The sequence below is a fragment of the Cynoglossus semilaevis genome, chromosome 19 (genome assembly GCF_000523025.1).
Source record: "Cynoglossus semilaevis isolate Cse_v1.0 chromosome 19, Cse_v1.0, whole genome shotgun sequence".
Lineage (NCBI taxonomy): Eukaryota > Metazoa > Chordata > Actinopteri > Pleuronectiformes > Cynoglossidae > Cynoglossus > Cynoglossus semilaevis.
The window spans coordinates 3,139,009-3,154,895 of NC_024325.1; the positions used below are offsets into that span (position 1 = coordinate 3,139,009).

The 15,887-nt window shown below is 43.6% G+C and overlaps 1 protein-coding gene across 15 annotated transcripts in view; it reads left to right on the top strand.

Moving 5' to 3' along the window:
* The window catches only part of tcf7 (transcription factor 7), a 55,276-nt gene that overhangs the window by 24,896 nt on the left and 14,493 nt on the right, over positions 1–15,887 (top strand). For all 15 annotated transcript variants that reach the window (XM_025065931.1, XM_025065933.1, XM_025065935.1 and 12 more), the window contains 2 exons: positions 4,587–4,713; positions 12,328–12,412. In XM_025065931.1, coding sequence (XP_024921699.1) covers positions 4,587–4,713; positions 12,328–12,412 — 212 coding nt within the window. The remainder of the gene's footprint in view (positions 1–4,586; positions 4,714–12,327; positions 12,413–15,887) is intronic.

The window sequence follows — 15,887 nt, forward strand, 5'->3', positions numbered from 1 at the left end:
TGCACACTGCTGGGCGTGGCTTTTGCATACATGCATTCATGCAGCCATTTGAGCGCTGTGTGTGTGTGTTTTAGTAATTGGGGAGTGGGTGGGTGTGTTTTGGGGGTTGGGTGGAGTGGGGGCGGGAGGGTGTTTGGACCTTTTTTAAACATAGCTGTGTTGTTATGGTTGCCGGAGCTTTGATGTTGCCAAACCTCCAACTAAGAGGCTCTCATTTCGGGCTCCTGACGCTGGAGCAGGCAATGACTTCCAGATTGGGAGAACCTACTCACCGCCACTCAAGGCTGAGTGCTGTGGTGGGTGAGTAGGTTCCTGGGCAGTGGGGGGTCACGGCAGTCGGGGCAGGTCAGCCCTTGAATGTACACGAGATGATATCTTGTCGTAAAAAAAAAAACGTCGTAAAAGTGTTTATTTATAGGTTTGCATTAATAATAAGGTGTGGTGGTTGCTGTCCTTCGTCCCAGATGCTCCACCACACTCCTCCGAGTTGCGATGGTTTGACAGAGGTCCCACATGTGTAATACATAAAAACCAGATCTTGTTTCCAGTATGTTCTTTTTCACATGCAGAGTTCATAAAACACTCAAGAGTCGATATAGATAATAATGAATTCATATTATTGGGTTGTTTTTTTTTACACTCTAATCACACCTCCTTAAAATATTGTCGTTGAAATTGAGAGCCGTCTCAAGTCACGTGATGACTCAAAGCATTGATGCTGTTTGTTTGCAGGCACTCAGGTGACTGCAGGGATCCCAGGTGAACGCAGTGTTAATTTTTTCCGGGAATGTTCGTTTGTTTTATTGTTCTCTGCCACACCGGGGCAAGGACACGTAGAGAGAAAAAAACAAAAACTATCATGGGTGTTTTTAATGTGTCCCTTCAATGAAATGGGAGATTAAAGACGTGAGACTCAAAGGCACTTGGTGGGGGTGGGTGGGTTACAAAGGAGAGGGCGCTTTAATTTCCGCTTCAGATATGAAAAGAGCTGGAGTGTGTCATCTGAAAACTAAAGAATACATTAGGACTTGGTCTATTCTCAGCCCAAGGATTTTTAAATGAAGGTGTGTTCATGTGTGTGTGCGAGTGGTTTTGTGAAATGCATGCATACATCGGAGAGTGTGTATGTGTGTGTGTGCGACAGGGTCAAGGTGAAGGGCACCATTACAAACAAGTGATGTCTGGGATCCCATTAACTCTCTCTTTCAGCCGCAGATCTCTGTTCAAATGGAGTGGAGATAAAAAGACGGCAACAATATGCTGTTAAATCAAAGGCCTTTCAAGTAAAACGGGACTACAGAGAGAGAGAGACGCGCTCACCGTTTCCTGACGCACTTAAAAAGGTGTTTATCTAATTGGAATTTTTTAAAAGTAATCGCATCTTTGAAGTGATTATATCTTTGATGCCGTCCAACGGACAGTGTGCAGTGGTTTTAATAAGCTGCTGCAGTTGCTGTCCGACGGTGGGCGTCTTCAGGTGCCTACATTGACACAGGTAGCTGAAGTAGGAAAGTGACACTGGTGAATCTGGGCCGTCGTTTTATTGCATCACTTTAAACCTCTTTTCGCTCTTGTTTAGTGAATGTTGTGCGTCTGATGATTTTACTTGTACCTTTTCTTTTGACTGCAACATGCGTTCCCCCATGGTGTTAGGGCCAAGTCAGAGTCACCGAAGGAGTCCATTTCAAATCCAAGTCATTGCAGATAAATAAATGAAGCATCCTCAGTGTTTAAAGTCAGACTTTGTTTTAAATAAAAATAATATTAATAATCATTTGAGTCCAACTTAAGTGTCGACTTTCTTGGTATAGAGTCTTAGGTGGAGTGATGCTTGACCTTTTTTTATTTTTTACAAAAACTCTAATTGTTATCCCAACACAAATACTTGGCATGTGTTGTCAATAATGGTAATAATTTTTGATTAAGGTTATGTCAAAACACACCTATGTCAAATTAAAAAGAACATGGCTGACTGGAAGAAGGAATGTTGTGTGTATAATACACATATAAATACCACCAACTGCCAAAAATCCTGTGTTCTAGCACCTGTCTTTCTCTTCCAGCACCAGGATACAGGATAGTTCAGGAATGTGGGAGGGGCTAAAGCATCAAGTTTGAATTTTCTTTCACCTTTTTGTCTTGATAGGAGTTGGTAGTTCATCAGCATCAGTACATTTACAACTTTTTCCATCAGTGTGTGTCTGCATTTGTGTGTAAGTCCACCTGAACACAAACAAAACTGTTCGGTCGCTTCAAACAAACCGGCTGCATGTTTCCAATTCGGTGATGCCGTCGTAAGAATTATCCGAGATTTTGTAAGTGTGTGTGTGTGTGTGTGTGCGTGTTTCGTGTGTGGGGGCTGGGGTAAATACAGAGGGCTTGATAATTATGGGTTGAATGAGTGCTCTCAGTCAGCCTCCCTGAGTGTGTGTAAAAAAAGGAAGGCACAGCGAAAGCCACTTCAAGGCCGACTAATTACCCCGAGGAAGAGAGGAAACATAAATGGACGATTTTGCGGCTCTAACTTTACAGAAAAATGGCTACGACGACCTCAGCACGTGAACTGGAGCCGCAGCTTCTTTTGAAGGCAGCAAGCGGCCCTGCGCAGATGTGTGCGCGTTTGTGTCCATATGTGTAGGATCTGTGAAGCAGAGAAGGTGTGTGTGTGTGTGTGTGTGTTTTGTGTGCACCGAATCACGCTGGTGTAAATTCTTTTCATGAATAATATTCATACCTCCTCCCAATGTGTTTCGCCGGACACAGATGTCACACAGCTGCACGTAATCACCAATTACTTCATTCATAAATAAAAGTAAAAAAAAAAAAAAAACCTTCTTAGATATTCCCAGGTTTCTCAGTAGAATTACATTTTTGTTTTGACTCGGACATTTTTGCAGGCATCAGCAGATTTCTAAATGTCACGCACTGTAACCTTTATCCACCTGCTCATTTATGTTGCTGCTTTGCTCAGGTTTGGGATTTTCCCAGCCAAATGTCAGGGCTATGGATAAGTGTTGAATTACATTTAGTCTTTTTCTTCGAACGGATTATAATGCTGTCATTTGGATGGATCTCCTGTAGCCCATGTTATGGCAACAGGCGGGGGAGGAGGGAGGCCATGTTTACTCTCAGTGTTCAGACATTACCTAATATTGTCTATTGTGTATAAATAGGAATGTATTTTATATATTTATATAAATATATCCACCATTTATAAATCTCAAATAATAATAATGTCAGAAAAAAATGTGATTTTTGTACGTGTATTTCATTTTTTTTGAATGTCCGAACCCCAATTCAACAAATATATTTGGTGAGCCCTGGTGTAGGCTCAGAGACTTTTGAAACTACCATAAGAAAAGCTGGTTATTATAGAAAAATCTGACATGATTTTTTTTACCTGTAATGTCATTAACCTTGAATGTAACATAACATCTTCATCATCTCAAGCTCATCGTCAGACAGGGTTCCTAAGGTCAGGCTACACTCCCAGTACCCTCCGCCGGTTCTCGCCGTAGCAAATTTCGTCTTGGTCGTCAAATTTGAACTTTTACCCCGCCGTTCGAGCTGACGTTTAAATTTCTGATAAAAAGTGACAGCCCTTCTTTTCGCTCACCACTGTTCTGCGGTATGCGGTGTGTCAATATGTATCCTATAAATATAATGATCTTCGGCCCATATTGCCAAACTCTATGGTCTCTTTGATTTTCGACTTTCGCTCAAAGTGAATCCAGAAAACCTCATCTAAACCCCGCTGCCTCCTCAGCTCCGCTCACCCGCTGCGTTCTCTCCTCCACACCTCCTCTTATCCAGCCCCCCCCCCCTCCTTCCCCCTCGTCCGTCCTTCTGCAGCCCCATACAGAGAAATTGCATTTTGTTTTCATGTGTCGTAACATTAAAAGCGCTTAAGCAGTTTGATCTCGGCGCCACATGAGATCAGCATACACATGAGAGAGAGAGAGTGCGTTTGGTCAGTGAGAGAGTTTAAGATGTTGATGGATGGGGAAGATGGTTGGGCTGTGTGTGTGTGTGTGTGTGTGTGTGTGTACGTATATGTGTAAAAATGATAAGGTATTCACTTTGTAACTCAGCAGGAGGCCAAGGAAGTAGCAGCAGATCTGCCTCTCTGTAGTGCTGATGCTACACACACACACGCACGAACGTTCACCAGTTTGTCTAGCTTGGTGCACAACAAAAAAAATAAAATTATATAATATTTTGCCAGAATTATTCATATGTACGAAAAGCAGCTTCACACAAGTTCAAAGACCCAAAAGCACAAACACACGCCGGCGCAGAGTTGACCAAATATACAATCCAATGGATTCACACCATAATAATATTTTTAGAAAATACTCACAATCACTGTGCTGAATGAACACACAAAAACAATGGCTTCTATATTGCAATCTGCATTTAGCATGCTGTTAGCATTAGCGAGCAACACGTGTCATGTCGTAACTAAGCTCTAAAAAAAAAAATGTCTTCATGCCCCAATTTCATCCTCCGCAGAGTTCATTCATGATATAGCCACCGTGTGCCGGTTTTATTTGAACTAAATGTGTGCCGTCGTGTGTCTTCAACAGTCCAACAAAGTGTCGGTGGTGCAGCAGTCTCACGGGATGCACTCTCTCACCTCCCTGCTGCCCTACGGCAACGACCACTTCAGTGCCAGCCCTCCGCACCTGCCCACAGACATGAGTCAGAAAACAGGTGAGGTCTCACACAAAAACACACACACAACATGTTTGTAAGCGCCACAGAGCGGTACTGTAGCTACTGGGGGGGGGTGGGGGGTCAGACCATGGTAGTGAGGTTAATAACATTCAGATTATTACCAGAGTAAAAAAAACAATGCAGTGACAGTATAACTGGCTGCTGATTTTATTGCTTTTTGAACAGAAAAGTAGAGTGAAATCATTTTGGTGCAACTCGAAGATGTTCGGTAATGCATTTCAAAGGCATTTTTTTTTATGTTTCTGACAGAGAAAACCAAACCAGATGTGGACAAACTGATTGATTCTGATCTGATTTTAGCCATATTTTGGATTATTTCACAGCAGCACTTTTCCATCTTTAAACTTCGTCGCCTTCCCTTCACAGTAGTCATCATCACGATTTACGTTACCTCACCTTCAAATTGTTTTTAGTTGCACACACCTCTGATTGCACCGTAACCAGTTTACGACCATATTATTAGCTATCTGATCCAGGACTGAGTACCATCTAACCAATCAGCAGCTTATTTAAGTCCGAGACTAAGTCGGGGCTTTTGTAGACCTAGGTCAAGTCTACGGAGACAAGGAGACAAACAAGCACCAGGTCTAGAACGCTGCTGGCTCTGTTTGCGCTGTGGAACATAAACACGCACAAATTTCCACACAGCGAAGGCTCAGTTGAACAAAAGCAAAATATATTCATATTGTTTTCTCTTTCTGTCTGTTTCTAATCCATGACCCCTTTCACACACACACACACACACACACACGCCCAGCACCGGCTCCGTCAGCCTGTGGCAGTTCCACGGCTTCTCTGATGTGGCCTGCTCCCCCGAAGGGGCGGCCCGCGACACACACACCCGGGAACAATTAGCGTGACAATCACACAAGCCATCACAGCACCACACACACACACACACACACACACACACACGCCCAGCACCGGCTCCGTCAGCCTGTGGCAGTTCCACGGCTTCTCTGATGGGGCCTGCCCCTCTGAAGGGACGGCCAGCGACACACACAACAGGAAAAAATTGGCGTGACAACCACACAAGCCATCACAGCACCACACACACACACACACACACACACACGCCCAGCACCGGCTCCGTCAGCCTGTGGCAGTTCCACGGCTTCTCTGATGGGGCCTGCCCCTCTGAAGGGACGGCCAGCGACACACACACCAGGAAACAATTATCGGGACAACCACAAAAGCCATCACAGCACCACACACACACACACACACACACACACACACGCCCAGCACCGGCTCCGTCAGCCTGTGGCAGTTCCACGGCTTCTCTGATGTGGCCTGCTCCCCCGAAGGGGCGGCCCGCGACACACACACCCGGGAACAATTAGCGTGACAATCACACAAGCCATCACAGCACCACACACACACACACACACACACACACGCCCAGCACCGGCTCCGTCAGCCTGTGGCAGTTCCACGGCTTCTCTGATGTGGCCTGCTCCTCTGAAGGGACGGCCAGCGACACACACACCAGAAAAAAATTAGCGTGACAAACACACAAGCCATCACAGCACCACACACACACACACACACACACACACGCCTAGCACCGGCTCCGTCAGCCTGTGGCAGTTCCACGGCTTCTCTGATGTGGCCTGCTCCTCTGAAGGGACGGCCAGCGACACACACACCAGGAAACAATTAGCGTGACAATCACACAAGCCATCACAGCACCACACACACACACACACACACACACACAAGGTTCTCCTTAGCAAACACGGTACATACGAAAACACACAGAGAAAGAAAAAACAAACCCAGGCTGATGTTCAAACCCTGCAGGATGTTTTTCCCGTCAGAGGTGGTGGCAGTGTCTGTCTGGTTGTCTCAGATTTGTTCAGTGCATTCTTGATGCTCGTGTCACAAGCCATAATCAGTGGCAGGATCCCGACATCTGACCAGCAGCTTGTCTGAAAACCTCGCACTCCGTATATGATTCCATATATTTCCCGGATGGGATTTTTCTTATCACGTTTTCTTGCTTTTTTTTTTTTCAAAGATATGACTTGTTGTGTCAAGAAATCCCGTAGACACTTTCACGATACATACTTCTTTTAAGTTACTAAATAACACTTTGTTAATGAGACAGTGATTATGGAACGAGTAAACCCCGAGATGAGATCTGGAGGGAAAAAAAAGGCAACCAAGCAAGACTGAGGCGGAACAAGAACAAAAGTCTCTCCTCAGTTATGATTAGACATTTGGCTCTAACCTCAGGCAATCTCCTGCCTGCTCTGTCTGGAAATCACCCTTTTACTACAGACACAAACTCTTTGTCTGGTCCACACACTCCTCTGCGGGGGCGTGTGTGTGTGTGCGCGTGTGTCCATGCCCGACGGTATCTGTGACTCAGCCATTAATGACAGACTAAGCCACCTGCTTCTAGCAAACACACGCACGGCCGGGCCTTTCAAACACATGCACACCGTCAACACCTGGCTCGTGGACACGACTGTTCTCACCTGAAGACCGACCACGTTTCGCACGCGCCGCCTTGTCTCGCTCCTCACGTCTTTCATCAGCTGTTTACAGGTAGCGGTACAGTAAAAGGTTACCTAATCAGTGATGTCATTTTCTGGCACCGCGCTCTGCTCGTCTGTCTTCAGAAAGAGCATCGGCCAAATACGGAAAGGTGAGCTTAGCGTAGCGAACGACAGCAAGACACTGCAGTGGATTTAGGTGGTGCTGTAGGACCGAGTTGGAGCTCTTCTTATTTGGATCTCCTAACCACACCGCTCAGTGGATCGTTTCGGCAATTTGCCTTACAGTCAGCCCGTCGAGGGTTCAATTTCCAGTTGGGTTAAGAGCTCAAATGTCATGTGGTTCCAGCTCCTTCAAAAAAAACCTCTGCATATTAGACCTGGAGGGTGCGTCCGTGCCCAACAGTGGGGTCACTGCACCACACCCGACCACGCTTGTCCCCTAAAGTCTGGATTCTACGGCTAGTGTGAGTGCAGCTCGGCTGGTTCCAGTGAACCGCTGGACCGTGAAAGACGAGCTTCGGTAACACAAAACTAACAGGTTCACTTTCAGCTTTTATTTGTTTGTGGTTCAAAACACTTTCTCAAACTGAGCAATCACTACCAGAAGGAAAGAATCGGCTTCCTGTTTTTAACAGTATGTGCTACTCAAACACTCATTCTGAGGGTTGGTGTTAGTTTGGATACACTTGGCTTCTGAAACAGTCCTAAAATACTCATTTGGTTACAGTTCACCTGGAAAAAAAACAGCATCCAAAATAATTCAGATTAGTTTTTTAGTGTTTTTTTTGTTCTAATTTGTCAGACTTATGTCTGTGAATCTATTGCGTCCTCAATCTTCTGTCAGTGGTGTGATTTAATAACAGTAGTATGCCATTTGCTGCGTGTTGAGCTCATCACTCTCACTTCAATTTCATTTGCACACTTGACTTCCTTTGGTATTTTCACTGCACCCACACTGTTCTCCTCTCATATGAACATGTCCTTGTAGACCTTGCGGTGTCTTTGGCGTTAAAACGTTACGACAAGGATCCCGTTTATGGCGTGATAAGAAAACCAATGTAACATAAATGACAACGTGTGTCAGAATAAATAAATACTGTAAACGCGTTCACATACCATTAACAGTATTTCACAAAAAGTATTCACTCTCATGGTCGTACCCTCCGTCGGCCATTACGCCACGCTCAACCGGTGACATCACTGTGACCGTTGTGCAGAGATGACTGCAGGTCAGTACAGCCCGGCATTCAAAGCAGAAGTGAAACACGTCTGCTCTCCGTCACGCAGCTTTCTGTACTAACAACAACAACTAAACTAACTTTATCGTCATTTTTCTAGGCTCATATTACGCTGTCCATTCATAACAGCAACCATCGCATTATTATCATAAAATATTATATGTATATTATATATATATAATCATATCTTCAATTCCAAACATATACATTAACAAAATGCTGTGTATCATTCATATCTTCAATTCTGAACATATACATTAACAAAATGCTGTGTAATCATATCCTATGAACTTAATACTACTTATAATTTGTTGATTAACAGATGATAAAAATTAGTAAGTAAATCATTTGAAGAATGGTCTTTGAGCTAGAAAGTCACATCACAGTGTTCGATAAAAGTCTTTAAAGCCACGACTTTGCCAAACACACAAATCAGCACCAGGCTTCTTTTTTTTTTGCCCAGGATTTATTGATATTGACTTTTGATTTTGTTTACTTCATATAAATCCAAATTATAATGGACGGGTGAACATTCTAAAGGACTGAGGGAAAACAAAGTAAACAGCTTTTCACACTTAAATAAAAGCAACAGTCATTAATTGAGTAATTGAGTATAATACTTTTTGGTTCCAATTGAAAGGAATATTTAAAATTTTGAAAAAAAATACCTTAATTTACATGTTTTGAAATAATAATGAGAGTGAGAGTGAGTCACTGCCCATACTCCCGTGAGAAACTCTGCGCTGAAAATGAAATTAAGAGTCGACATTAGTCATGGCTTTCATGAGGTTCACTGATGGAGTGACTTTTAGTTTTACTGTGAGTTTTGAGCCTGTACTTGAGTAAAATCTCCACTCCTTACTGCACAACTTCAGGTCTGAGCTGAGGCTCTTTGTCGAGTGCACCACACGCTTTGGCTGTCAGGTCTCTTTTAAAGGTTCAGATTCTGCAGCACTTTCACTCTTAGTGGTTATAACCACCGGTGCACATCGTCAGTGCACGAATGCTATTTTCAGCTCCTCCACTCGGTTTTTACATGCACACCTTCTGATGGCAGCCTCACACTGAGCCAATGTGACTCAAATGGTTTCCCCTTTGAAGTGTTTCCCGAGACGCTAACGCGGAGACGGTGAGATGGCTGCTGTACTTAGTCAGTTATTAGACGGCTTCTTTAAAAGGGGCATTCCAAAGAAAACAGTCCCATTACGGCGGTTGATTTCCCCCTTCATGTTTCCCAACAGCAGTCAGTGCTGACTGTGTCAGAGCCCGGGCAACAGTGTGACTTATGGAGTTGTATCGCGTTTCCGTCGACGCTACAGGGTGACAAACAGTGTATAGCATAGAGGCTGTGTAAACAACAGGTGTTACAGTAATCACCGGTTGCGAAGGTTTTGATCGAATTACCATTCAAGTAAAAACACACTAATAAAGTGGCGTGGTATTCCCCATTCTGACTTCCACTCACAGGCTTATTATAAGCAGATTTTAAATGACTTATCCATTGCTCATCTGTGGTGATGAATTTATGTTAACCAAATGTTGCTTCTGGGAAAGTTATAATTTGTCATTTTGTCAAGTCGAAAGGTTTTAAGACCTCATTTCAAAAGGTGTCTACATTTAAATTTATATTATTATTATTATTATTATTATAAATCCTCAATCAATCAGAGCAAACATGAAACTTTCAACCAAACTGTGTTAAACGTTTACAGTCAAAGGATTTCATTTACTTCTCCCAAAACTGTAAGAACAGAAAAAAATTCAATGTCAGCTCTAAAGAAAAAGAAAAAGAAAAAAAAAACAAGTTGTGACATGATCACTTGAAGAAATGTGTCGACGGAGAGGGGCGATATGTTGTAAAAATATTCAAACAGATGATAATGTAACCGAAGACGAAACATGAGAAGAAATTCTAACAAATAACATCGAATAGATTTTTATATTTGTTAGCAGCGATGTAAGTTTCGGTTTCATCCTGTGTGCGTAAGCTGTGCTTTTTAACAAAGACCCTAACCCAAGTGCACCACGAGAGCGGTAGTTAAAGGTTACCTGGGAGCTTTTACCTTTGACCTCGACCCGGTCAGTCGTTCATCAAAACCATGCAGTGTCTCGTGGTACAACATTGTTTGTTGGGAAAATAAAGGTCTCCTCCCACTTGGTGGCTCCTATTGATTTGCCAAATATATTCTTTGCCAAATGACGCAGCTCTGTGCTTCAAAACAAATGAGTCATGATCAAAACTTTCTGACCAAAAAAAAAAAACGTGTTTACAATAAGAGGAAGCTTTTATTCTTTTATTCCCCGTTAAGCTCTGTCCATATGTTGACTGCCTGATTTGAGTGCTGCTGAGAAAAAGTACGTGACATTACAGTCACACATGCAAACCTGGGATGGGGAGTTTTACAAACAAAACAAAAATTACTGCAGGGTTCAAATGTCACTTGAGTTTTTTTTTCTTCATAATTGCTTAAGCTCATCATCTTGATTTTATCTTTGGAGGAAAAGCCTCGTGCTGCTTTTGTTTGTTTATTCAACTTGTTGGTGAAAAACTCCCATATAAACTAAAACTCCCAACTAAAACTTATGAATGTAAGTTTTAGTTCAAGAAGTACGAAAAACTCCCATATTTTTTGTGTCACTTTATGAACAGGGAGGAATGAATGTAAGTTTTAGTTCAAGAAGTAAATAATGTGAGTTGGACAGAGAGTTCACGTGATGATGCACCGAGAACGAAGTCGAGAGTCGAGAGTTCTAAATATTAACCGTGGAGCTCAGTCAGCTTCCTCTGCTACTTTGTAACCTTTGAGTCGTGGAATCGCAGGCGTCGTGTCATCAACAAAGGTTTAGTCGTAGAGGAAGATGTCTTTAGTTGAGTTGGACATGAACCAGGTAACATAAGGAAGAGTTTCCCGGCTGTAACACGCAGGGATTGAGACGTTAAGATCCACCGCTGTTACAGACGTCACCGTCATGGAGACAATGATGGCGAGGTCTGTAATAAAGAAATGAGCACAGCTCAGTTGGGTGTAGATGACGGAGGGTAAAGACAGGTTAAAGGTGACAATTAGGGCAAACATCAGTTCGGTGAGGGGTGGAGAGCAGTAAGGAAGGAAAGGGGAAGCAGAGGGGAGGAGGGGGAAGGGGGAGGTGTGGTGGTACCGGGTGAAGAGGAGGAGGAAGGAGCGGAGCGGTGAGATAGGTGCGCTGACTCACTTGCATTCTTGCTGTCCAGATTTATAGCGACTCGGGGTCCTGAAACAGGCCTGGAGCCAGGGCCAAATTACAGTCATCCACAGCATTCCTCTGCTGCAAACACAGGTTAGCAGTCGGGCCTCGCTAAGTGCTAGGTGCTGCCTGTTGACAAATGACTTCCTTTGAAGGGCACAAAGAGGGAGACTGTATATTTACTGCGTGAGGGCACAGAGTCGAACTGTCTGTGTTTCTTTTGTTCAATAACATTTTTTTTTTTTTTTTTTTGGCCCAGGGTGGAGATGAAGACTGTTTGTTTGCGAGTGTGTTTCAATCGGTGACTGCCCCCCCTACCCACTGCCCCAAACGGGCTGCTCATGTTTTTAAAAATGTGGTTCTGACCAAAGCCTTCAACTCCTGTGGAATAAACCAAGTGGAGACCTAGGCCTCCAGCACTGGGTCTCATCCACTTTAACACAGAGTATGACACGCAGGGGGCACAGGGTGGGAGTGGGAGTGGGAGTGGGTGACCTGTGTAAAGGGGCAGTTTGGTGTTTAATACCAGGTTCCCAGACAACTAATAATCCTAATAGATGAGTGGACTCGGGGCCAGAGGCTGTTGACCTGACCTTGTGTGTCTGTGTTTCTGTCTCCTCCAGGCGTTCACAGGCACCAATCCCAGGACCTCTCATACTACTCCCTTCCTCCAGGTGGTGTTGGTCAGATAACTCCCTCCATGGGCTGGTGAGTCTCTCTCTCCCACTCACACACAGCTGTGCAGGCTTTGACTCGCACATTTTTCCGTGGTCTTAATGGCCACCCACTAACTCACATTTAAGTTCTGATATAATTGTGATATAAGAAAAGTACGAGTCGTTCGCAAAAAATTCCTCTGCGGTGGGATTCTTTGTAGTCTGCGGTTCAATTTCTCTTGCCTTTGGAAATGCCGTAATACTCTGTATATCAGGTATATGCAGTATTACTACCCTTAAATATACACTTGTCAAATCAGCGACTGAGTCTTGTTCCAGAATAGTCTAAAGACATCTTAGTCCAACGCTCATCATCATTTCACAGTGTTACATCACAACACACGCTCGTCGTGGCACTGTGAACCGGCTCAGTGATGCATACATCACCGTCTCACCTGATGAGTGTCTAAACCAGACCCTGCTGTCAGGAATCCCCTTTGAACCTTTGTGTTTTGAACTTAAAGGGATAATCCTTTTTTTTTTGCAGGGGGGCGGGGTGGGAGTAGTAGCCTTTTGTGTGGGACCTGCAGCCTGAGAGAAAGAAAAAGCAGTAGTGAATAAAGTTGGGGGGCGAGGCCCCTTAAAGGGACAGAAAGCTGCAAAAAAAGGTCTGAGATTTTATTTAGTAGTGCTTTGTTTTTGAGGGGTGAGACAACTAAGACAGATTGTGGTGTGGTGACTATAAAGGAGTACATTTACTGCTGAACTGAAGGAGGAGAAATAGATGTTTGGTACAACACTGATTTTAAGGAGAAAGCAAAAAGCTCAAAAACACTTGTATGACACGAGACGTTGATCCACTGTATGGTCAACCGAAAATTCTTGCACCTACAGAGCGCACAAAATGACCTTTTGCACACAAACAGATTACGCCTGACCGAGGCAGACCTGAAGTGACCCTCATCCACGAGTGGGGGTTTCACATCCAGGAGTCCAAGATCATAAATGCACAGCCTGCCGCAGTAGCCAGTTACTCTACCGGTGATGTAAGGTGTCACGGTTTATCCCAAACTCGTCCCAGCTGTGTGTTTGCTATAATATTTTTATGCGATTTGCCGATTAAAACAGACTTTAACGATGTCAGGGTGATGTCATGGTACTCCTGCTCTACAGTCCTTAAATTCACACATGGCTCTGTGGAGCCGAAGCCTGTTTGATCTGTTTTTAAGTAAGCGTTCGACGGTGAACCCCTTTTGCCCCAGAATGGCTCAGAGGCTGAGAAATATTTTGGTTATCCTCCCGTGAACTGAATGAAAAATGTGTCTCCTAACGAGAGTTAGACTTTGTACCGCGCCGACCTGCCGGTGACACGTGCAGTGTGTTTTTGACCGTAGTTTCTATGAATGCTGGGAACAGACAGATGTCGGCAGGCGTGGATGCCAGTGTCTTGTGGATCTTATTCAACTGTTGTAAAAAAAAATCATCTGAGGGAGGAAGAAAAAAAATGTCTAAGTCGTCTCCAAAGTAAGTTTATGGCTTTCAGTATATTGTTGTGTTAACTGCTGACATATTATTACACAGTCGGCGTTTTATTTATACTACTGTGTCTATCATTGTTGTATACTTGGCATGGCTTGGGAAGGCTGTATAAAAACTCATTGTCTCATTCTATCATAGTTATCATTCCGAAAGGAAGACTTATTGTAGCCCACAGCGCAGCAATATCTTTATACTAGACTCTTGACTGTAGTTGTAGCTCAGTAAAAAAAAAGCTGAAGGAAGTCTCCGCTTTCGCCCTGAACCTTAAAATTGAAAAAAAAAACACCTGACCTGTTCCTGAAAATGATTAAACCCTGAACCTTAAATTTGAAAAAAAAAAAACCACCTGACCTGTTCCTGAAAATGATTAAATAAAAGAAACAGAAATTACCTCATGTTGGAGAAACTGGCGAGTTCCACTGATATAATCATTCTGGTCGCGCTCACTGTAATATCTCCACATCTTAACTTGTAAATTGCTGTGTCCCTCATGATGTGGTGCGTTCTGGAAACACTGACAGGCCCCAGGTTAGATTCGGGCTTTCCCCAAACCTCCAGAACTATATATTAAGATGTGTGTGTTTTTTGGTTTCTACCCGCTGAGATATGTTTTGGTTTATCGCATCAAAACGGCCCTTAAACTGTCTGCCGTTTTTTTTTTTACGATGATTTCACGAGGACAGATCGGCAGCGGTGATGCTGCAGGAAAAAAGTGCAAAACTGCAGTATAAAGTGGCCAACATCTGCTCCACATTCAGTCCTTTCATTTATGGTTTTCATCATTTCTGGCTCGATCTTGCGAGCTCCCAGTGTCGGGCAGGGTGACTGTGAAGCTCTAATGTCGGACTTCCTCTGATTTATGGATCAACACAAATCCACTTATTACAACCTACACTATCTGTAGCCTGGACTGAATCCCCTTCCGGGTGCAGTTAAAGGCTTAGACCAAATGGCACAGAGATTTGGAAGGAAGGCTCCAAACTTCTGCATGTGCATTAGCTTTCTTCAGCGTCACTGGACGATGTTCACTTTCATTCTTGGAATTAGCAGCATTTTATCGTTTCACACAAGTAAAATGTCACTGGATTTCCGCACGAACGGCTAATCTCCTCTAAACCAGAGGATCCGTTTGTTCTGGACGCTTGTTTTCGTTTGTTTTCGGAAAAATGCAGAAAATGTCAAAGTGTTGTTTCAACAATAAGCCTGGGTTTACATTTTTACCGTCCCCCTCTGTCTGCTGTCCTTTTGTCCCTTCGGCATGTCAGCTGCATGACTTGTCGTCTCAGACAAGGGATGACAATGGAGATGATGCCATGATCGGAATTAGCAGTCGGTTAAAGATGTTTGGCAGTGAAAGAGATCCTTAGAGGGGTTTACCATCCTGCTTTTGGATATCGCGGAGACAAACACTAAGATTTTTCCTCTGAGCTTTTCACTCTGTCTCTACAAACACTTGAAATTTCCCTCAATATTCCTTAAAATATAGAAAATGATTTCCGAAATTAAAGGCTAATTTTGGAGTGATTTAAAAAAAAAAAAAAACCTCATAATCGGTTTATTAACAGTCACATCTAAGTTGCTGGTTTCCTAAAATGTCATTTGAAAGAAGCAAATTTTAGGTACCGTCAACATGTTCGACAGTAAATCCTTAAAACATTTGTTGGGCATTTTTGTAGCCACAATAAATCGTTGTCTATTTGTCGTTGAAATGAACATGAAAGCAACCAGAACACCCAAGAGAGTGATTTCTGTTTTGTCAATAAAACGGTATCTGCAGAGATGAGGGATGATGCTGGAGTCTCTGACCAGTCCAATAGAGCGAGCAGCCTCACTCTCATGACATTCCCAGCATTCCTCCGTGCAGCCGTGCTTGCACGTGGGAGCTTTTTCTGCAAAATGTCACCACTAACCCTCACAGTGTCTTGGCCGATGATGATAAGCATTTTCTCCTTGTCGGCGAACTGACAAAACTATATCGGGCTGATTGA